Source organism: Symphodus melops, assembly GCF_947650265.1.
Source record: "Symphodus melops genome assembly, chromosome: 5".
Classification (NCBI taxonomy): domain Eukaryota; kingdom Metazoa; phylum Chordata; class Actinopteri; order Labriformes; family Labridae; genus Symphodus; species Symphodus melops.
The window spans coordinates 10,852,953-10,875,835 of NC_136695.1; the positions used below are offsets into that span (position 1 = coordinate 10,852,953).

General features: G+C 37.8%; 1 protein-coding gene and 1 long non-coding RNA gene across 3 annotated transcripts; both read right to left on the minus strand.

The window, feature by feature from the left end:
- Positions 1 to 1,109: 1,109 nt before the first annotated feature.
- On the minus strand, positions 1,110 to 2,625 carry eny2 (ENY2 transcription and export complex 2 subunit). 2 transcript variants are annotated; one of them, XM_079344672.1, is made up of 5 exons: positions 2,596 to 2,625; positions 2,173 to 2,249; positions 1,816 to 1,886; positions 1,656 to 1,730; positions 1,110 to 1,357 (listed from the first exon to the last, which is right to left on the minus strand). In XM_079344672.1, the coding sequence occupies exons 1-5, from the start codon at positions 2,608 to 2,610 to the stop codon at positions 1,284 to 1,286; spliced, it is 312 nt and encodes a 103-aa protein (XP_079200798.1). In that variant the 5' UTR covers positions 2,611 to 2,625; the 3' UTR covers positions 1,110 to 1,283. The 2 variants fall into 2 exon arrangements, with proteins under 2 accessions (XP_079200798.1, XP_079200799.1); XM_079344673.1 differs by lacking the exon at positions 2,596 to 2,625 and adding an exon at positions 2,387 to 2,589.
- An 8,879-nt stretch (positions 2,626 to 11,504) lies between these two features.
- Positions 11,505 to 13,320, minus strand: LOC306824639. Its single transcript, XR_013779166.1, has 3 exons — positions 12,960 to 13,320; positions 12,180 to 12,335; positions 11,505 to 12,046 (listed from the first exon to the last, which is right to left on the minus strand). It is a non-coding gene; the product is annotated as an uncharacterized lncRNA (long non-coding RNA).
- Between the last annotated feature and the right edge of the window lie 9,563 nt (positions 13,321 to 22,883).

A 22,883-nucleotide genomic window follows, 5' to 3' on the forward strand; every position in this document is an offset into this window, starting at 1 on the left:
CTTGGAGTCATTTCTGTTTCTTTTATGATCTCTACCCCCTCTGTTGGGAACATTTTGCTATTCTTGGAGGTAACAGCAGCCGCAGGCTTGATATTACAAGGTCGTGGTTCTTTGGATTTAAGTTGATTCAATAATGGATGCAATGCAATGTACTGCCGTTATATGATTCTCCTTTTTGTTGTTTCTTTGTGCCTGCACCTTAACCCCCCAATGCTGTTTATTATGCTTATATTGGTCTTCAAGCACTACTCCACTTTATTCTGTTTGATATCAGTCTTATCTCATCCTTCATAGCACTACGGTTACTTTATTCTTTTCGTATTCATTTTTGTTTATGTAGCTCTAGTATATATTTAGTCTGTTGTTCTATTATGTGCCATGCACCACTATCACTTTATTTAGTGTATATATATATATATATATATATTCCTATTTACTGCACTATCGTTCTGTTTACATCTGTTCACTACTGCTTGGCTCTTTACACTGTCCACTTATACCTTGTTTTGTATCTAACTTTGTCATGTTGTATTTTAACTTTTTACTTGCATTTTGACACTTTATTCTTTCGAAACTTTATCTTTGGTTACATTTTTAGTACAGCTGCACTGTCGTTCATTTATTGCTCTGTGTGCCTTTGAATGCTATTTACCCTAATTTCACATTAACTGTTTTTCGCACCAATACACCATGGTACATTCCTTGAATATGTAAATGTGCTTCACAATAAAACAAACAAACAAAAAAAACCTATTCTGATTTTGGGGTTTTATGTTTGATTATTGTTTTTATTTTGGAGTCTCCTACTGTAGATGTTTTTTTTTCAATGCATGCAGTGTATCCTGTTTAAATTGGGAAATTAACATTAAAAATAAGAAAAATAAAGGCTTTAAGAAAATATATAAAACAAAATGGAACTTAAATGAAAGACCCGCCAAAGTCTCTATTTGAAAACTCATGAATTTTAAAAATGATTTTTGCCAACTTATATCTCATTAATCTAACCTTTATTGAAACAGCATCTCTTTGACAAAGTAAAACTTAATGTGTCAGAAAACTGCATTTGCAAATGATGACTAACGTAGATAAGTAATAAAAACACAACCATGTTTGTCAGGCACATGCATGTCTTTATGTCAAAGGTAAATGAAGAGAATGAACCAAAAGCCTCGACATTTCAAGTAAATCAATTTCTGAAAAAGAAAAAAAAAACTTTCTATCAGGCGATCTTACAGGCAAGCGGCTTAATGAAACTTTTACATGGTTAAAAAAAGACAAGTCCATTATGAAGCATGCTGAGCCAAGAAGGCTCTTATTCTGTGGAGGAGCTCTTTCTTGACACTGTCCGGCACCAAAGCTGCAAGGAAGAAAAAGATCTCAATGAATAAACTTTTGTTTTCGCACAGGTCTGGTAAGCAAACTCTACTATGCTCACACCCAAACCATCTCTGAGTGGTGAGATTTCTTAAGGCTGCATCACCTCCTCATGAGGTTTCTGGAGGTGAACATGTTTACCTCAAAGGATAAATTCAGAGCACATCTTTCTGATTAATCTAAAGTCAAGTACAAGTCTATTTTCAGCTCAGAGAGGACAAGACAACTGAAGATGTTTAACACGGCATGTGTTGAGCTGCCAGTTTTAAGAGTTAAATTACCTCTTCCTTTGGGTGTGATCTCAACCACCAGGTCCTCCACTGTGACATGCTCCAAGCCCTTTTCTTTGATCACTTCTGTAATAGAAATACAAATAAATAAACATTTAAAGAAATATTCACGTAAACTACGTGTTGTCGAAGTGTGTGCTGTCGTGTCTACCTTTGCAGTGAGCTTTCATCTGATCCTTCCAGCCACACTCCGTCAGTTTAACCCTCAATAACTCCTTCAGTCTGTCGATGTCATGAAAACACACAAAGCAGAAACTTATGTTTCGGGATTGTTTAAACTACAACTGACACACTCCTCGTTTCAGTTGCCCTTTTTTTCTTCTTGAGTTGGTTGTATTGCTGTCATGCTGTTTACATGACAGTAACAAAATGTCAAGAAGCAAGAATCTCCCTCGTATTTGTCTTCAGCTCGGTATTTATGAGGGATGCAAACCGAACATGTTACCAATATCCTCCAACATTAGGTCAAGAGAGTCCAATGTTATGAACATTAACAATGTTAAATCACCTCTCTCGTTCCCCCATCTCAGTGAGCTTCTGGTTAATTGTTGCCCTCATTTTAGTGTCTTTACTCATAGTCTTTACCTGTGAAGAGACACATACATGTTAATACAGCCATTAATACAAAGTCGTTTTAGAGCTGCAAGACTCACATCTGAAGTCAGATAATAGCAGGCTTTAATGGTTAAGATAAAAGACTTTGTCAACAAAAACGTACTCACACACTTCTGAACTAAGAATTAAAGCGGTCGCCTCAGATTTGCAACGCTGCCGGGCTTTGTGACGTACATGAAAAGGTTAAGACGACATGATGTGACTGGCACTTAAAAACACGACAGATATATCTATAGCTTTAAAAACATCGAAAGCAGACGTCAACAATCCTGCTACAATGTGTAACTGAATAAAGATAATGCGAACGATGTTTCACCTTCAGATAACGCATTCCGTGAAGAAACAACGAGCGGGACAATGGTTCCTACCCACATAAAAAGCAATACTCTGTTAGACCACACAGCGGCAGTGTCGGTCAATACATCATTTATAATATATTCGTTACAGTTGGCTTTTATCGCAGGCAGTCAGTGGTGTAGTGCATTGTATACGCAGATATGGCCTACCAACGGAGTATTCACATTTATTTTTAGTCTCCAAAGAGTATTTTATTTATTTAACCTTGATGTAACCAGGAAACAAAAAACTTGTTGAGATTAAAAGTCTATTATTCTGGGCAAGACAGGCAGCAGCAAAAATTACAGAGTTAAACAAAAAAACAAGCAACTAGCATCCACACATACATATACCATTAAATATTAAAAGACACAAATAACAAATCTAAATAGCGATTGTCCATCAAGAGCATCCGCATCAGAGAGAACATCTGTAGACAGCCAGATGTGTCTGCCTCCAAGTCATTTAACCTCCTCTTGAAAGCATGCATCAGGACCAGTGTGTATATCCACTTCTGAACCCCCTCCTAATTCAAACCATTGATTAATTGATAATTTAGTAGTATGCTGCGTTGTTTTACTTGGATGGTAAAGGGATGACACTTAACAATGCACTGACTAAATATGCAAGAGGAGTCTCACATGTCACTAAACGTGCCATTTAGACGGCTGAACATGCCACTTACCCAGTTCTTCAGCCAATGCTTCTCCACTGCATATGATTACAGTTCACATCTCTTAACTGATTATTCTAACAACATTTTTATGAATTCATTGCTTATCATTGTATTTAGTTCATTTCAAATGTTACTGATGAGGTGTTTTTGTAAAATGTAAAATTTAAGGAATAACTTTTTTTTTTACAAGCTCAGTTTTTATTTCATGATCTACATTTTGAAACCACTTTTTGAACACATTGTTTAAAATGTGTGGTTTTTGTGTTAAAATTCTATTTGTGGGCTACATTTCTGTTTGCGTTCTCTCAAAAGCTAAGGCTGTTCTAATAATGTTGTAGTCAACACTGAAGATTCATTCTTGATATGTTCTTCAGGTGATAGGAGGCTGATTTTGTAATTGTCTTGACCAGGACCTATTTCGAGAATACAACACATAGGGTTGGTATCTGGTTGAGGGACCAATGAGCTCAAGTTATGCTTTTCCTTTCATAAACAAATAAACTGTTTTTTTCCCACTGCAAATGCAAGAGGCTGTTTTTTTGTAATAACGGCACAATTTCAAAGTAACCTGTGACAATTATCTGTAATTCCTGTCTAAACTGTCCACATTCACTTTTTGGAAGTCACTTTGGAGGACAGCTTAAGATAATGTGCTGTCATGTAAGGAGGTAGCAATTGTTTAAGACAGTTTCATGGTTACGCCTCATGGTTGGAGCAACATATTGAACTTGTAAATGTGTCTAGTCTTCAGCAAACATACTCAGCAACAGGTACGTGTATATAATGGGATCAAATAAAAGTTTCATTTTGTAAGGTATTTTTTCCAGAAAGCAGGCCTCTCCTACAAGTGCCACTTGTGCTTTTTCTTAAGATTGTTTAGGAACATGTGCACACGTCCAAAAAATCACATCACCCTCAAAAGCTCTTGAGCATCTGTTCATACAGCCCTAAATCCACTGATGAACTTTGCTGGCTGTAACAGTCAAACAATGTGTGTAGTTGCTCTGTTTGATAATATCCATGTCTGTCAATAAAAGGCCAACTGCATTTTGTGCAGTTGGCCTCAACTTTACATTTTGGGTTTAAAGTGTGTACTCAATTCATGGTTATAATACAGTAGGCCCTAATTTCCCTAATGTGTCATAATAAACATATGAATCCCTCCTACAAAAAAAAATCTATAGACTAATATTTGAAAAGACAGACGTTTTTCTGTTTCCTTGCTTTCAAGGAGACACTCAAAGCATGAGCTGAAATCCGCTTCTGGATCGCTCGTGCATGTAAGTGATTGAGGGGGAGGGGTGTGGGTGAATATGGAGAGCGGAGAGTATGTTGCTTTCAAAATCATGCTAGTTTTTCAAAAATTACCTAGCCTGTCTTTATTTATTTATTTATTTTTTGTTTGGTGAATTGCAGTAAATTACTGTAAACAAGAAAATGCTGATATGACAATTATCAACATCTGATCTCTGAAGAATTAAGCTGAGCTGAATTAAGCTGTAAGCTGCATAAATGTCAGCGAGTGGGAGTCCTGGTGAATTTTAAAGTACAACTCAAATCGACAATACAGAGTATCACAACTACAATAAAACAACAACTGTTTCTGTAGCAAACAGGAGAAGAATTAGAATGCAACAGGATATGTGGGCCAGTGATTCTTCCTGATGTAAAACTGAAGCTGCTACACACAGCAACCCAAAAGAGGGGAAGATAAGTCACATCTACTTGTTATGCTATCTTGCTGTCTTATCTTTGTGATACAGGACTTGATCATTAGTGTCCATATCAACATTCAAAAACTCCAGTTGTTGCAGTTTTCACCAGTGAGCGAGGCTACCCAGAGGCTTGCGACAGCTCTGAAGGAAATTAGAGTTCCATGGCTTTAAATGGAAAAGGCAACTGCTGAACTCAAAACAGCATCTGTGGAAGCCGCTGTCATGAAGAACGACAGTAACCCTGACAGATGCCTGCTGGAGTCCTCGACTTCAAGTGGCAAAACTTCCAAACTGCTGTTAATTCATGGATCTCATGAAACTGGCAGAACTGACAAGCAAAAAACCGAATTGTTATTCCCTCTCATGCCAGATTTGGTGGCGTTAAGGCAACCATGAAAACAGGACTCACATTAAAGAAGGAGACAGAGCCCAAAAAAACAGGTTTAGGTGAAAGGGGATCTAAATTCACTTAACATTAAGATCACCTTTACAGAGAAGCTGTGGCTTTGAAGCTGTTTTGGTAGTTTTCAAGTGGAAGGTTGGCAGTTTACTCCCAACTTAAGCAGTCTGCATGTCAAAGTTTCCTTAATTTAAGTTTGCTTCTTGTGGCATAGCCATATGCACAATAATAATAATAATAATAATAATAATAATAATACATTTATTTGTGAAGAAACAACTTGTTTTATCAGTGTTGCTGGCTGTTGTTGTTTTAATGGAGTTAAGGCTGCTTAGGGATTGGTTGATGTTAGAGCCCATCATTAACCAATGTTCACTTATGGAAGCTTAGGGTAGTAAAACTACTCTTCTTCCTTAAAATGCATTAAAGATCAATTAAACATTTCAATGAGGGGGCGCTTGTTGTCTTGCAGCTAGGTTGAGTTTTAGCTCCATTTTTCCTCATCAGAAGGCCTGATGCTAACAAGTTTCAGCTTCCAGTATCATAACAACACTTTATTTATTCAGTATGCAACAGGTCACTATTTATCATTTCCTTCAGATACAGCAAATATTTTTGAATAACCTTACTAATTCGATTTTATATTCACTAGGATTAAAGGATCACCTGATATTGTTGCACTTTTAGAGTTTAAAAGCTGCTGTGATCTTCTGTGCTTCTGCGTATGTTTTATCCTGAACTGAAATGCACCAAGTGAAACTCCAACAGATGTAACTACTTCATAAATAAAGGCTCAACCGAGGTCAATCAGGAGCAGTGCATTCAAATCAAAGCATTGTGAGTGGAAGTGTCCTTAATGGATCTGAGTTTACAAACTCAGTGCAGCAGCCTGTTCATAACAGTGGTGAGCTGCACACTGTGGCCTCCTGCAGCTGACATTTGAATGTCATCTCTGTCAGTCACCAGTGAGGGGAGCTCTAGTGCAAAAGGAATGAAGGGTGAAGATTCTGGATGTGCACTTTGACTATGGCTTTCATTCAAACTTGTCAGTCATTAAAAGATGAACCAAAGAAATGAGGCTCGACCCTTCAAAAGGCAAGCTCACAAACTTGTTTTGCTCTTTAATTTTGTTCTGCTCCCAAGGCAGGGTTGCATCGTGGTTAATCACAAGTGGATTGAGTTTTGTTGATATAAAAGATAGTTGAAGCCTCCATTGTGCTTTTATACAAGACTGCCTTTTTGAATACATGGCTCAAAATGTTTTGACAAAAGAAAAAAGAAAACAGCTTAATTTATATCCAATAAATGAAGAGACGCTGCAAGTTGTTGTTTGCAATTTATAAGTCAGATTAGTCCATTAATGAATGTCCACAGGATCCAGTTTGTACATTTGTTTTATTTTGGCGTGTGTCAAGTTCATTAAACAGTGTAAACCAGAATCTACATTCAATCAATTAAATTAATTATTATTTATGGCCAAAATCCAGAAGGATAGCTTCGGTTTATGGATTGGAACTGTGGGATGGTTGGTCTGAAAACCTCTCAAGAAAAAGGGCAGGATGTAATACATAAGACTGACAGAACTTTAAATTCATTTCTGAAAAGGAGATTCTTTTGAAGTGTGTCCAAGAATTACTTCATGTCTGTCTGAGATTGGAATTTAGAGAGTCTTTCTCCCATGTTCGAGTGGGAAATACCTTCCTATGCATCATCTCAAGACAGCCTGATTGATGCTCTAGATGTTCGGGGCAGAGTAATGGCCTTACCTGAAGAGTGGTCTGCAGGATGCAGCGGAAAGCAGTTAGTGTGTTTGTGTGTGAAGCCTTGATTAATTACCTGCCTCTCTCCTGCAGTTTGCCGACATGAAGTAAAAAGAGGCAAAAGTTGGAGAGCAGTTTTATTGCAGCTGGTTATCGTTTCAGACACAAAGAAGGTGTTTAAACCGCAGTTTAGTTTAGTGGACGTGCTCAAGCAGATGTGCTTTCGGGTGAAAGGTGAGGGCCTCAGTGCTACAATGTGTAGAAAGAATTTCTCTCTTATCTGCCCCCCCCCCCCCACCACCAACACCTAAATATACAATTGACATAGTCCCAGCCTATTACCACAGTTATCTTGGCTGCAGCAGCTCGAGGCAGCTAGATAGCGACAGGACATGTGCTGCACTTATAGCAAAGCAACAATCCTCAGTGGTCTTCATCTGAAGGCTTCTTCACAAACGAGTAACCAACAACCACACGATGTGGCTCAGTGGTGCTGTTTCATCCGCATAGCAGATTGTTCTTGGCTTCGTTTCATTTATGGTAATGCTGAAATTATTTTCCCTGTGAGTTTGTGGAAAGGGGAAACTGCTGCATGAGAGAGAAAGAGCATGAAGAAAGTGAGCATAATTCCCACACTTAAATGCTGATGATACTTCAGTGAGCCCTGCTTTTCGCCATGAGCCCTTGAGCCCCCCAATCCTAAAGCACTAAATTGGGAGTCCACATTAAATTGGCTGTTTTTATAGCCTTGCCTCCTAGCTGACAACTCTTGCCAACCTAAGAAGTCAATTCAAAGTCTGATGTGCTAAAAATAGATATAAGAAGCTTCCCACTCGGCATGGTTATAGGGAACATTCTTACCAAGGGGTGAGTAGGGGAAAGGGAGGGAACCACCTGCATGCACTCAATAATAACTAGTTCACAAATTACCATTTACATTTTTTATCTAAATGTGACGACATCAAATTGATAGAACAGCTATTATCTTCCTCGAAGAGAAAGATAGCATGCTCTGAAAAAATAGTTAATTTTGGGAGGAAAATAGCCCCACTGTGGAGACAGAAAATCCTTTATATCAGTGCAATATACAATGGTATATATTTATAGTATCTGTAGCTCTGTTATGGACACTAAAATGGCATTAGTTGAATACATGTTGAGGGATATTATTCACCCACCCCACCTGCTCACTCACAAAGAATTTTCAAGAATTGTTCCTTCTGCTTTTAACAATCAGCTTGCCCCAACTACGCAGGAGGGGTAAAGTAGGGGTGAAACTAATGAAAATGCTAATACAGTATTTCTGTAACACTCCGCTGACAATTTAACATAGAAAGCAACTCTTATTAAACCTCTTTTTAGAGGTTGTCATGCTGCCAAAATACTTAACCGACAGTATGACTTTACAATAATTGCCTCTTGTTTCACCCACGTCTCAGAGTAAAGGTTTGATTTATATTGCCATTTGCTCTTCCAACTTCACCAAGACAAGACATCCATCTGTTTGCAACGGCTCCAAGAACGGTAATTTTCAGCACTCCACCACAAACACAACTCCATCGGCAATGAGATGATTGAACTCTTGACTGCACTGCTAATTCATGAGAAGGTGATACTATTACCAAGAGATGCTTTTTTTCATGTCTTTTTTATGTGTATGATTTTTTTATTTTTTTTTAATGCCTGTTTGAGACTTCAGATTAGAAGTAGTTAGTTTAGTATTGCTAAAATGTAAGAAAAAGGCTTAAAAAAAGATTTTCAAACTTTCAAACCCTTCTCTAATTTCACAATGAATTTGGAGTTTGGTGTCTTGCCCAAGGACCCTTTGTTATGAAGACTGCAGGAGCTGCAATTGTTGTGTTAAAAGAACATTTAGCTTTTAGCTTGATATTGAGGGCACTGTTGTGTGCTCATTCATGATTTAATTTATTCACGATCCTGTTTAAAAACTTGATGAGAGACCTTGAAAGTCAAAGAAAGTATATTTAGTGGTATATTTGTTGCTTTCAAATGGATTCTGAGCCAACCTTTCAAACTGCTTGCACAGTTTTCTAGCTGGTGTGCAGCATGGAAGCTGATTGGTTTATAAAACTGCTATTGAGAGCTAGATTTAGTATTTGCTTCTTTTTTTTTTCAAAGAAAATATTATGACCCCTTGAAAACTTTTTAAGGAGCAATACACGCATTATTTACTGGAAAATACTGCTGAGATTAAGCAGTAGTAAACTTAACCTTAAAAAATGATGAACTCTTTCTAAACTGCAGAAATCTCAATAACATAGAGAACAAGGTTTTAATGAAATATCTCTTAGAGACCTGAGGGCAATATCTTTGTCTTTCACTCTGGCATTTGCATTCTAATGCGTGGATTGGAGAAGTAATTGTGATACTCAAATGTTGGATTCCACATCTAAAAACTCAAACCCTCTCCTCTGTATGTGGCACAGAGATGTGATATTTTTTTCTCTCATTACTGAGCTAAACACAGAATCTGGGCTGAAATTGAAAAATGAGCTGAATATGAATGCCACTGAATGGCTAGTGTGGGCCACAGCTGCTTCTCCACCTCTCAATGATGCAGCTCTGAGGAGTCTCTTTTGTTGTTGGTGAGCTGAAATGGGTCGTGGTGGTTAGCAGTAAGAGTGGTGTGATCGCTCATGCTTTCCTGTATGTCAGTGTTGGTGGGAAAGGAGGGCTCTCTGTGCTGTGAGGCTCCCTGACTTCATTAACAAGAAGGGCAACCAGCCTTGCTAAATAAATGGTCCACTTGGTGAGAAACATTTGTCACCTCACGTGTTGTGTTGCACACAGTTACGGAGTCATAGAAACACACGGATAAGGCACACACAAATAACACCAACACAAACTTGCTTGAAAAAAAAAAAGACAGCCAGTGATTTGTCAGAGCAGTTTCGCCATGGAAGCTGTTTCAGGGTGACAGAAGCCGTTATCATGGTGTCAGTGAGGGAGGGACTGAGCTGAAGTATTCGCTTCTTAATGGACACACTGTCACAACTCTGCATCCATCGTCAAAGTGATGAGCTTCAGAAAACTCATAATTTAACACTACTGATGAAAAATGAGCATCAGTCACAATGTTATTGGATTTTTTTCTTTTTGGAGTTAGCTGACATATTTGCTTTACCCAATATGCTCAGCTAAGCAGAACACTTTATTAAACGTTAACCACGACTGCCCTTATGATATACTATGCTTGGTGCGATATAAACGGGTTTAGATTAATCAGTTTCACACTTACACAGCAGTCAAGATAAAATCCTATAGAACGCCTTTTGTTTAGTGGTTTGTTTTTGTTTTTTTTCACACAGTATCAGAATTGTCTTAAAATTTCAGCCAGTCTGTAATGGCGAGCAGTTGGTAATTAGTTTGTGCGATTCTGCCAGACACCCAGCGGAGAGATAAATCTTATAAGATGGAAGGGGCACACTTTTGAAAGCGTTTCATGTTGGAGTCTGGGGTTGCCTGGACATTGATCGATGACTTCTATGAGGGAATACAGGGAAGAGCGAGAGAGAGGATATAGAAATTCTCTCTGGCTAACAACAACATTACTAATGTGCTAAATGTCTTTTCGGTAATCTCGCTATATTCTTTTTTTCACATGAAAACATCAGTCTTCATATCTACCCAAAGGCCTACACTCTGCTTTCCAATCAGAAAATCTCCCTATAGTTGTAGCAATCACTGCCTCATGCATAAGCCTTATGGCATTGTGTTTCCTATTCAGAATCAGTTTTCATATAGATTATACGTTTATAAAAAAAATAACCAAAAAAGGCCTTTGGGCATGTCTTATTCACTATTCTTCTTCTTCTTAGAAGAGGTCAAATATTTACATGGATGAGCTTGAGAATTGAGCTCTGAATCGTTTGTCCATGAAATATTTGGTTCAACTTGTACTTTGACAGACTGGGTCATACACTCTAAAAACAAATCTTTTGGCTCAACTAAGAAAATTAACGCAACTGTTTGCGTCAATTTTTTTGAGTTGTGGTAACTTCTAATGAAATTAAGTTCAGTCAACAATCTACGTTGAGTTAGGGGAAATAGCTTTTCCTTTACAGTCAAAAGGATTTTTAATTACTACCAACTTAACAATTGGTGGCACAAACACACGTTTTTAAGTTGATTACTCATAATATTAAGTTGTTGCAACAGCTTTTTCCACAATATGTAAAATGTATTTTAAGAACTATATACTTAATTATCATTGTTATGAACATAAGTTTTTAAATTGAAAACTGTAAAAAAATTAAGTTGCTCCAATTCAATTTTTTATGTTTTTGTTGATTGAATTAATTCACCCAGAAACAAAACTCTTTGAAAAAAAATGTTTTATTCCAAAACATTTAACACATATTTCAATGTAGGGAAAAAAATAGACAAACTTAAATTACCCCACAAGTTGAAAATGACCAAACTGGCCATACTGCCTTGAGAAATTAAGTTGTAACCATACTAATTTATGCCATCACAACAGATCAGTTATGCTATCTCAGCTAAGTTCTAGGCCGTTGTAGTGAAAACCACAGTGCCAAACATGTAAAAACTTCAGAACTCCAATATTTTTAAATAATTCTGTCAAATATTTGTAACATTTTGTGAAACTACTGTGATAACGGTCCATGTCTCTCAACTGCCACCAAACCTCTAAAGGTCCTGCAATTTTTTTTTACATAAATATATATATTTTTTTGCACAGTATAGTAAAGACCACAGCATCTTGGAATATCCTTTCCCTCAAGGATTTTGGTTCCCCCCACCACGATGGCTGCAGTCCTGTGGTCAGTGGGCTGGTCACCGATGATGGCAATTGTCATCATCTGTCTGTCAGGGCCTGCTTCAAACTTGTCCGTGTCCTTGTAAAGAAAATTAAACAATAAGTTAGAAGTTAATGAACTGGTGATGAACTAATAATCAATTACATTATAATCTTAATGAGTGACTGAATTTAGTTTGAAATGCAAGTTATTGGCAAAGTAATTATCATACCTCAAGAAGTCTTTCTTTGATCCGCCTGATTCTCGCACCTGTAGCTCCTCCCCTTGATGTGACCACGTCCATAAGTTTTGGGATGCAAAGTTCGAGTTTGCCCGTAAAGACAGGTTCAAGGCTTACAGTAGTGATTCTTTTGAATTCTTCATTTATCTGTAGAGCACATAAACAGAAAATATTATTTTACTAGTAGTAGTAGTAGTATTATACGTTCAAGAATGTTCTAATCTATGAATGTGTTCTATTTGCATATGCATTGATGAGAATTGTTAAGAAAAAAAACTAAATTCAAATCAAGAAGAATAGGCATATGATGAATCAATATTCGATTCAAATCTTAGCCACAAATAGATAAATGTAGGTCTGAATGATATCAATAGAAACACATTAACAACCAATGCTGTCCATGCAGCACACACATGCTGGTCGCAGCTATATTGCACTTTTGGTTACGCACACATTAAAAAAGGTAGCTAACAGTTACACAAACAAAAATGAAATCATGCACTTCCATAATGGAAAGCAATTTCTAGCAGAGAGGACTTGTCATTTGCAACTTAATGATTCCTGTGCTAAATTAAATGGGATGGACAAAAAAAAATTACTGCTAATGCTAACTGTGAATAGCGTAAGCTACATGTAGAACATTACATGAGCTGTACTTGCAGGTGTAGTCTAAAATCCATACACAAGTCCACTGTTGGTCATATCAGAATTGACAATATGCCAAAATACATTGTTTTAGTGGAATAAAATTGTAAAAGAAATAAAACTCACCTCAAAATGTCCTTTGTGTGGTATTCCTTCAGCCAACACCCAGTTTTAACCGTCAGAACTTGTCCGGGCATGTGGGTAGGTGAAATTTTGAACTTATGGTGAAACAAATTAAGTCATCAAAACAATTTAATGAAGTTACTATAACTTAAATTTTGTTTTAAATCAGTAGACGCAGAAATTTGCGTTGAAATTATATTAAATATTAAGTTGACGTAACCACCAACATTATTAAGTCAGCACAACTGATGAAATTATGTTTCCAATTTAAAAGGCTTATCTAAATCAAGAAATTATTTTTTTTATGTTGCGGCTATGCATTTAATTAAGTGGTGGTAACAGATCCCCAGAATTACTTTTTAGAGTGTAGGTTCATGATTGATGAAAAGGTTATGTGGATCAGACCAGATATAATGTTAAAAAGACTTCGAGCCAAGGTTTCATTTTCCATTTTTTCAAAAGGCCGTTCCATTTTCATTACCAGCTATTCATTCAATGACTTAAGACCCTGCAGAGCTAGTGCTGTCTTCTCAGCCCAAGCTCTTCGAAGAAACCTGTTTTATCCTCCTAGAACTAGTCCCCTGTAGATTTGTGTGTTTCAAGATCTTATCGATTACTCTTTGTCAGCTCGGACGGTGGGGGTATAGAGCGTTTGTCACATGTTACAGTAGCTCCTTTCATTCGATTCCCAAATGACCTGTCTATCAGTGAGAAAACAGACAGGGTTCAAACTTTGCACGTGTATTTGTATGAGTGTGCCGTTACAAAAGTATCTTAGACAGATTCAAATTTGACTCAGGAAGTCTTTTTTAATTTTCCTGCACTGCCAAGATGAACAACATAATTGGTCCTTTCTAGCCAATCATTATACAGTTCAAGTGACAAAGCAATCTATGGATCCTTTACAGGAGGAGGTATGGTGGCGTTATCTGAGGGCCACATAATTCATTTAGTGTCAACATTATTTTTTAAAAGCATCACCACAACTGTTCCTTAAGTACTAACTTGAACCAAAGCCATTATGTTACCTAAACTGCAGTTGGGAAGTGGCTTTGTTCTTGTATATGAGGGGGCTTTGGAATAGTCCCTCTGGCTGCTCGTACTGTATATGGTTCTGAGAGAGAGATGAGAGGAGAGAGAGATTGATTCATAGGTCTTATTGACCACTTTTAAAGGCTCTTTGTGGCCTGGCCTGGCTCTTTTTTTTATTGCTGACCATTTAGTTCTACAGTATAGTGGCTATATACTCTAGCTTTGGGTCTAACATCATCATTGTCTACCATAATTTGTTGTTCATAGCCCTAGTTTGAGGCTTGCCAGTTTACATTTCCTGATCTATATTATTAGGAAATGTCATACAAGCTGAAAATGGAATTAGATATGACATCTGTACTTGCAAAATAATATCCGCTTGTAGCAACAAGGGCATAATACAAACATGATGCACCTGCATTTACACTGCTTGGCTTTAAGTATTAAAGGAGAAGGAAAAGATGGAAGGGTTTCCTGTAATAACAATTAATCAAAACTATTACGGTTTTACTTTGTTTCTGTATAATAATAATAATAATAATAATGATAATAATAATAATAATAATAATAATAATAATAATAATAATAATAATAATAATCAAATTTCCGTAGCACAAAAGGTAATTCTGTCACTTAAAACTGTTTACATGTGAAGTGGTCCCTGCAAATAACCCTCCACCAGATGATTCAAATGTTGCACAAGGTTTCTACATTGAACTTAGGTCAACTTTACTGTAAGTTCCTTTGACTGGCTGGACATGTGTAGTCTATTTTCAGTTTAATTAGTTAATGAGAGAGAAACTGTCGTCGTATTTGGAATGACTAATCCTCCAACTTTGGCAGGAAATAGGTAAGAGCTTATTGCTTATGAAGAAAAAAAATACATTTAATCACATTGAGTACTATGGCAGCATTTATAAGAACTTATTAAATATATTTCCTTCTCCTCATTCACCTTTATAAACTTCATATGTGAGTTCCTCAACTAGGCATCAATACAGTGAGCACATTCACATTATATTTTGGTGCACTTCTTTCTTCACTTCACCTGCAAGAAACCTGACTCATTCAAAAATATTCAATTCAATTCAAAAATATACCCTTCATTCTAGCAGTTTCCAGAAAGTAGCTTGCATTACCTTGAATGGAGCACCACTGGATGTTTTACAGTACAGCATAGTATGTATTCCATTAAAAAGGGTCATTAAGTTTCCCTCATAATAGCGTATGTCTGAAAAGGTTAATGCACCATCCACATTTCTCCTCCTGCAGCTTCTGCTTTTTTCATAAACCTCTTAACCTTTATTTAGTAAGCGTATATATATACACACACACACACATATATACATACATACATACATATATATGTATATACACACACACACACACACACATATATATAAACACATATATACACATACATACAAAGAGTGTTTTTTATGATAGTTGTCAATAGCTCATTCCATTTACTGGCACTGCTCTAATTATCTGATATTAATACAGTAATACTGTTTCTTTCAAATTACTTATGTCTATATGAACACTGCAAATGCTCTAACTCATCTAACTTGCCCCTCTGACAAAAAAACCCAACATAAAAACCCCCTTGGGTTTCAATTCTTTTGTGGAAAATCACAATTTATTTTTGTGCAAACGGATGTGCAAATGTGAGGAGGAGACGTCCCATCTTTAGTACTCTGCTGTTTTTTACTTTTACACAAATGGGCTTTTAACACTTCCCCTAAGTGCAGCATTAAAACAATGCGAGAAGAAAAGGTAAAGCAAAGTTATGAGGTCTTCTTGATCACTTTATTTTATTATTATTTTCATCACGAGTTTTTCAGAAAAGAAAAGAAAAAGGTCCAGAACAATACCTAACAATACTTGTACTGCACATTATGTCATACCGTGTCAACATTTTTAATCATGCAATCAATCAATCAACTTTATTTATATAGCTCGTTTTATACATTTCAAATGCAATACAAAGTGCTTAACATGTTTAAAAGCAATGTGGTGAGAGACATATATTAAACAAAGTCTACGTACGTGAAATTTTAAAATTGTGGTAAACACACAAACATACCTGCTAGTATGGAGACATGGCACAGCACTGAGGACTAAGGTGAGGAAAGGACCACATTTTGGGGCCGTCCACACTGGAAGCAGCACAGACTATGACCACAAGAGGTGCCACCCCACAGACCCCTCCAGCCCTGGCAGACTGGTGAATCCCACAACTACTAATACTAATACTGATACTAATGGGACCCTGTAGGCACTCGGAGTGGAGAGACCAGAGGGACCGCGCCATCAGCGGGGTAGCAGGCCACTGCCAGTGTAGTGACCCCCAAGAGGAACCACTTGAGATATAAGAGTCAATTAAGAGCCATCCTCACCAATAGTCCCAAGGAACCTGAAGCCTTGTATATACTTAGCTGTAGCTACGTTGTCAACGCGGACCCCTACAGCTGTGTTGAAGCCTCTAAAAATTCCTGACTATGCCGATGCAAACTGCAACTACTTTGATTGGTCCGCTCAGAATGTCATTTCTGACAGTTGCTTTTTTGGTCACAACATAAATAATAAAAGGCTGTATATGGCGAAGACAATCGGCCCACTGACATTCTAAAGTAGCGAAAGTGCATTTCTTCATCCATGTTCCTCAGTGGGCTAACAAGTGTGTTAAATTCACCTCTTGTCAGCGTCAATCGGTTTAGTGGTCTGACAGACCACCTCCGCAAACCTCTGAAACAACACAAAGACACAGCCACACCCCCTTAGTAGCTTGGCGGTGAATTGCAGAGCTATGTGTTCCCTCGACGCAGAACTACGTATGCTCAACGACGGCGCCAGGTCTACGCCGATGTCACGTCATCGCCTTGAGGCAGAAGTATAAACTAGGCTTGAGAGGGCTCAGGAGTTCCCAGAAAAAGGAGTGGTTAGTAACAGGAATTTAAAGGTAGTGACATGCAATAACATGATATGGAAGCAGGGAGAAGGAGAGAGGGAGAGAGAGATAAGAGTTCATCGTGCCATTTTCCCGATAATCTAGGCCTATAGCAGCATAACTATGAGCTGTTCTATACCTAAGCCAGCCCTAACTGTAAAATTTATTGAAAATAAATATTTTTGAAAGTATATAGTGTCTGCGTCTCGGACCCCAACAGACGATTCCAGAGGAGCGGCGTCTGATATCTGAAGGCTCTACCTCCCATAGTACATTTAGAAACTGTAGGTACCATGAGCAGACCTGCATTCTGGGAGCGTAATGTTCTTGATGGGTAGTACGGCACAATTAGCTCTTTAAGATAGGATGGTGCCTGACCATTTCAGCTGTGTAAGTGAGGAGAAGGATTTTAAATTCTATTCTAGATTTTATTGGGAGCCAGTGAAGAGAAGCCAATACAGGAGTAATGTTTTCCCTTTTCCTGGTTCTAGTCAGAACACGAGCTGCAACTATAGTCTCAGTGCTATAGTAAACTCTAAATCCTGACTGGAACTCCTCAAATAAACTGTTTTCATGGAGAAAGTCACACAACTGATTAGCTACCACTTTTTTAGGATCTTTGAGCTAAAAGGAAGGTTAGGTCTATAGTTAGCTAGAGTTCCTGAATCAAGAGTAGGCATTTTAAGAAGTGATTTAATTATGGCTACTTTAAATCACTGGATACATAACCTGCCACTAAAGATATATTGATCATATATTGTATGGAGCTGCTAACTAAAGGAAAGACTTCCTTATACAGCTTCGTTGGGATTGGATCTAAAAGACAGGTTGATGCAGAAATAATAGAGTTTAGTTCTGAAAGGTTATTGGGAGAGAAACAGTCGAGGCTAGTATCAGAATTTGGAACTGTTTCTGCTGTATCTGAAGTAGGATAGGAGGAATCTGCACCGGGTAAAGGTAGTAGGCAGTAGGATAGGGTAGTAGAGCTTTCATATATTTATTATGACTTTCTTGCCAAATTAAACAAGATTCTTTCGTTTTGGTGGAGTGCCACATTATTTTAAATTTACACAGCGTTAGTTTTATAGTACGGGTTTCTGAGTTGTACCATGGAGTTGGTCTCTGTCGTTTGATTACCTTCTGTTTTAGGGGGGGGGGGATTGAATCCAGAGTAACTCTCAGTGAATCCACTGCACTACAAACTGATCCAGCTGAAATAGCTTCCTTAAATTTAGCTACAGGACTATCAGATAAAGTTCTATAGAGCACTTTTTTATTAAGAGAATCTAATGCTGGTAAGAAGAAGTCAAATATTACTAAGAAATGATCCGATGTCAGAGAATTGCCATAGGCTAGGTCCAGGGTGTGGCTAAAACGACGATCAGGTTTGTTTACAACCTGGGTGAAGCCAATAGAGTCTAATAGTGACATGAAACCTTAACAACATCCAAATGGATATTGAAGTCACCCACAACAATTATTCTAGACTGCTAAGGACTATATTAGATAGAAATTCTGCAAATTCCGAATATGGGCCCGGAGGACGATAAACTACAACAACTAGAACTGGCTGACTGCAGCGATTTTAAAACAGGCGTGATCTGGGCCCGCACTCTGGTCCTCTCACCTCCACGCTTGCCTGAGAGAGAAGTGGGAGGTCTGGCTATGTTCTTCAGGACTCTGTGAAGTTTTTGATGTGAGAAATAAAACTGAAACTCAGAGTCGAATGTCCGGGTCAGGTTTTTTACAGATGGGGCTGGATTACAATCTTGCAGTTTTGGTAAAAGTTCCTCTCTCTAGCCTTCAAGACCTATAACTAAAACCCCTGTTTTGTCCTGGTTGAGCTGAAGGAAGTTTCCGGCCATCCATGACTTCATATCTAAAATAAAGTTAAAAAGGGCATCACTTGACTTTGTGTCATCAGGAGATACAGCTACACAGAGCTGTGTATCATCAGCATAGCTATGGAAGCTGATGCCATGTCTCCTGATGAAATCCCTAGTGGTAGCATATAACAAAGGGTTGGGCCTAAAATCAACCCTTGGGGACCCTTTTGGCTGTTTTCATTGAAATCTGTCTTCTTATATCAGGCATAATGGATAATGCGGTAAATATTGTCTGCGGGCTGAGACATGGAGGAGTGCAACCAATCATGAAAACAAACATCTGTGAAAAGGCACAGTGTTTTGCACAAATATATCCATATAAGTGCTTGAACATTTGTATTTGTATGTCAGTTACCATAGTAACTGACTGAGAGCTGAAGTTATATCCCCTCTGGAACAGACTTGAGTTACCCCTTTTTCTCTGGTTTGACTGACCTTCCTAAAACAGAAAACCCAGAGTGTTTGCACTAAATCTGCTTACTGACATAATTACTGACATGATTTCCATCACCATCTCTCGCCATGTTCACACACCAAGCATCATTGTTGGAGACAAGAAGTCCTTCACCCCTCTACTCAAACCCAGCTGACATCTACATCTACACCAGGAGAGTACAATCAGGAGTGTCTCTTACAGCCTATTATTTCCTGTTGTTTAGTCGGACTGAGACTGTTTTCATCCATTTTAATATCCGGCAACCGGAGATTAGCAAGGATAGAAGAGTATCACAGGTCCATAAATTGTGAGCAGTCGAACCAAAACAATGCATGCTAAAACCCCTCTGTTTTCTTTCCCTTAATCTCTCTGACATTTTAGAAGAGGGTTGCTTAAAAATCTTTTGATGCAGATTCTCAAAAAAGCTCTGTGAACTCATTAAAACCAACAGTACAAACAGATTAGAAAAGATTAGAGTGTGATGGAGGTCTATCTGTCCAAGATACCTTTGTAAGCAAGTTACAGGGTTAAAAAATATTGTTAAGAGGAGTTAGAAACTCAGCACATAAAAGATTGTCCTGTGTCAATCGTCATATGAGGCAGTATAAGAGAGGACACGGTTGGCTAGGGACAAGGGATGAAATGGTTGCCCAGCAACAACAACAAAAAGAAGCAGTAAGCTTCTCATAAAAAAAAAAACAACAAAGTCATTTTTAACAAAAAAAGAAGGCTGTGCTCCTGCAAAATGTACTGTCTACATCGCCATAAAGGTCCACTATTGTTGATCCTATTTTTTTTTTAAAAAAAAGAAGAAAAAAAGGAAATAATAAATAATACAACACCAAAAGACTTGCTTGGCATTGCTGCACTGAATGTGGCAGATTTAAATGAACTCTTGGAGAGACAGATATCAAAGCGTTTTCAAAAAGCTTAAAGAGTGTCACATGTTCACCCTCTAGGTTTGTCTTCACCTCGTATGAAATGTCCTATTGTTCTGAGAAGTTTTAAATGGTAATGGAAAAATGTGACAGACTAATCTTCAGTTTTGCATCATTTTTGCAAATCATGGGATCATAATTGACCTTACTTTATGAGACATTAATATTTATGGGTATTAGGATACGAGTTGGAAGAAATTGAAATTCATAACAAGGTTAATGGGGTGATCATTTCTATTTTTTTTGCAGCAGCAATTATTAAGAGGATCTTCTAGTACAGTACACCAACTATTCAGCCATCACCCCCCAGTTACACTCCTGCTGAACCCTAATATGTATTTGATGATTTTCCTGTTTGAAACAGAAATTAAAATGTAACACTTTAATTTTAGTCTCACAAACCACGTGATCGTCTTTTCATATCTTCTTGTAGCCTCTATGTTAGTGTGTGAGGTCTGCTCACATCCACTTTATTCTATGTCTAAGTCCTCAAAACAACAATCACTGTGAATACATTTTATAACCGTTCAAATAAAAATCGAACATTAATTAAACACAAATCACCCCCTTCTGGTGCACTTTCCCGGGGGCAGCTGGGTCATCCTGCAGTATTTATTAGTTAATTGTATGTGAGTGTGTTATTTCTTGTGTGACAACTGTAGCCTATCTGATATTTTTGTAAACTTTTGTGAGCTGTTTTGTCTGAGGATTTGTAGTTTTTCTAACTACGTATTTTATTAAGAATTTACTTATTTGCAAAATCGCATCACCCCTGATGTGCATAGACAGCCGCGTAAAAAATCACCTCTGAATTATTCACAATTACAAGCTATTGTTGTTATTGTTACTCTGTTTGTCACTATTTCTTCTTCTCCTTCTCCTGCATCTCTCTGTAACCCTTTTCCATCCCAACACAGTTTCAGCAGATCATTGTGATTCTGGTTATGCTCAAGGTTCCTGCCTTTAAAGAGGTTGTTTTCCTTACCACTTTGCTTATGTGCCGTGCTCATGATGGATTATTGATAGGTTTTTGTAGATTATAGAACAATGAGTAAGGTATTTTACATGCCCCTTTGTAACCCAACATAATGATGAGTATGGTATCTTACCTGCTCTTTTGTGAACTTGAGATAACAGTTGTTGATATACAAATAAGATTGCTTGGTTGATTGAAAGGTGTTATTCATGTATACAGGATATGCGAGGGAAACATACATTAACCGTAGTTGAAAATGTCTAAAAATTGTAAAGAAATTAAGGCATCTCTTCTTTCACACAATCATCAAGCGTCTAGACAAATCAGGATCTAAGGATGTAGGGCAAGGTTCTTGGAAAGTGTGGTAAGCTAAGTTATAGCTATACTAGCACAGCTTGTGGCATTATGTCATGAACCTTCAGTTATTGTTCTTTTAGAAGACTTCAAAACATCAGCCGTCACAAAAAAGGGGGGATGCTTGTTTGCATCCAGTGAACCATGGGTAATTGTTTCAGTATAGCATCAGAAAGATCACAGTGTTTGTGTAGGAGACATACAGGTTGGGGATGAGTTGCACGGTGTGTTTGTGTGTGTTGCAGAGGCGGTGACTCAGGTGGGAGTAGGCGTGTGCAAGTGTGTGTGTAAAGGTGCGCACTCACCTGTCACACAGATGAGAGAGTCAGGGTTGGATATAAGCCATCATTTTTGTTGACTGCCACGCCATGCTACGCTAGTGCAATTCATTCAATCATTCATCACCTTTTTATGTTTATCCATCCTTATACACTCTGATAGCTCTGTGTTTGTTCATAATAAATACACCAAACGCATCTGGATCTCAGCGTTATCTGTCATAATAACCTCCTGGCGCTGGAAGTTGGAAACCTGAGGACCCAACCTCAGACTCTCAGCGGCCAAAAAAGGTTTGGTTTTGGAAGCCGCAACAGTTTGTTTAGCCGCTCTGGGAGCTACTAGTGAAACCTCCCAGCCAGCCAATTACATACTATGGTGCTGGATTAGTCACCAAAGTAACTAAGAAAACACATGCTTGACAGATGATAATCACAAAGAAAGTGAATCTGAACAGATTACCTTAATGCCGAAAAAAAAATCAGGACCCATTGGTTCATATGTATGGTTAGTCTGGTGGTTACATACCAATATATAATTATAATTATTTTCATTATTATTAGGTATTATTAAAGAATACCTTTTGGACTTGTGATTGTTGGCCTTATCATCATTGTGAGTATTTGCATTTTTTTCCATACATTTGCATGTTCTCAAAGTGGCGTCTTTTGGCTCTCCAGTACCTCTTGTTGCCTCCATCCAAGCTGACTGACACTCATGTCTCCAAGTGTCTTTCTGCTCCCTGTTTACTCAAACTGAATCACAGCTGCTAAAAAGGGTTGTATGCCGGGTAAATGGTTAAAGAGAGTAAAAAACAAACAAACTCTGAATTGGATGCTGCTAGAGATAGCTGAGAACCTCTGAACCGACTGTACATGAAGTTAACCTTATAGCCTCCCGCTATGTGATTCATACATGCCTTTGTATGCATGCATAAAACAATCCTAGCTGCTATTGTGCCAAGTAATTTCCATTACCCACGGTGATATAATTTAATGCCTCTATGGCTTCATCCAGATCAACAAAATATGATTGGCGGTACTCCTTCATATCTTCCATTGATCGTTGTTTCATGCAAT

What these genes read in the sequence shown, in the direction of transcription:
- eny2 (XM_079344672.1), bottom strand. An exon ending in GATGAAAGCTCACTGCAAAG is followed by an intron (nt 1,731 to 1,815) that starts GTAGACACGACA and finishes TTTCTATTACAG; the next exon opens with AAGTGATCAAAGAAAAGGGC. An exon ending in GATCACACCCAAAGGAAGAG is followed by an intron (nt 1,358 to 1,655) that starts GTAATTTAACTC and finishes TCTTCCTTGCAG; the next exon opens with CTTTGGTGCCGGACAGTGTC.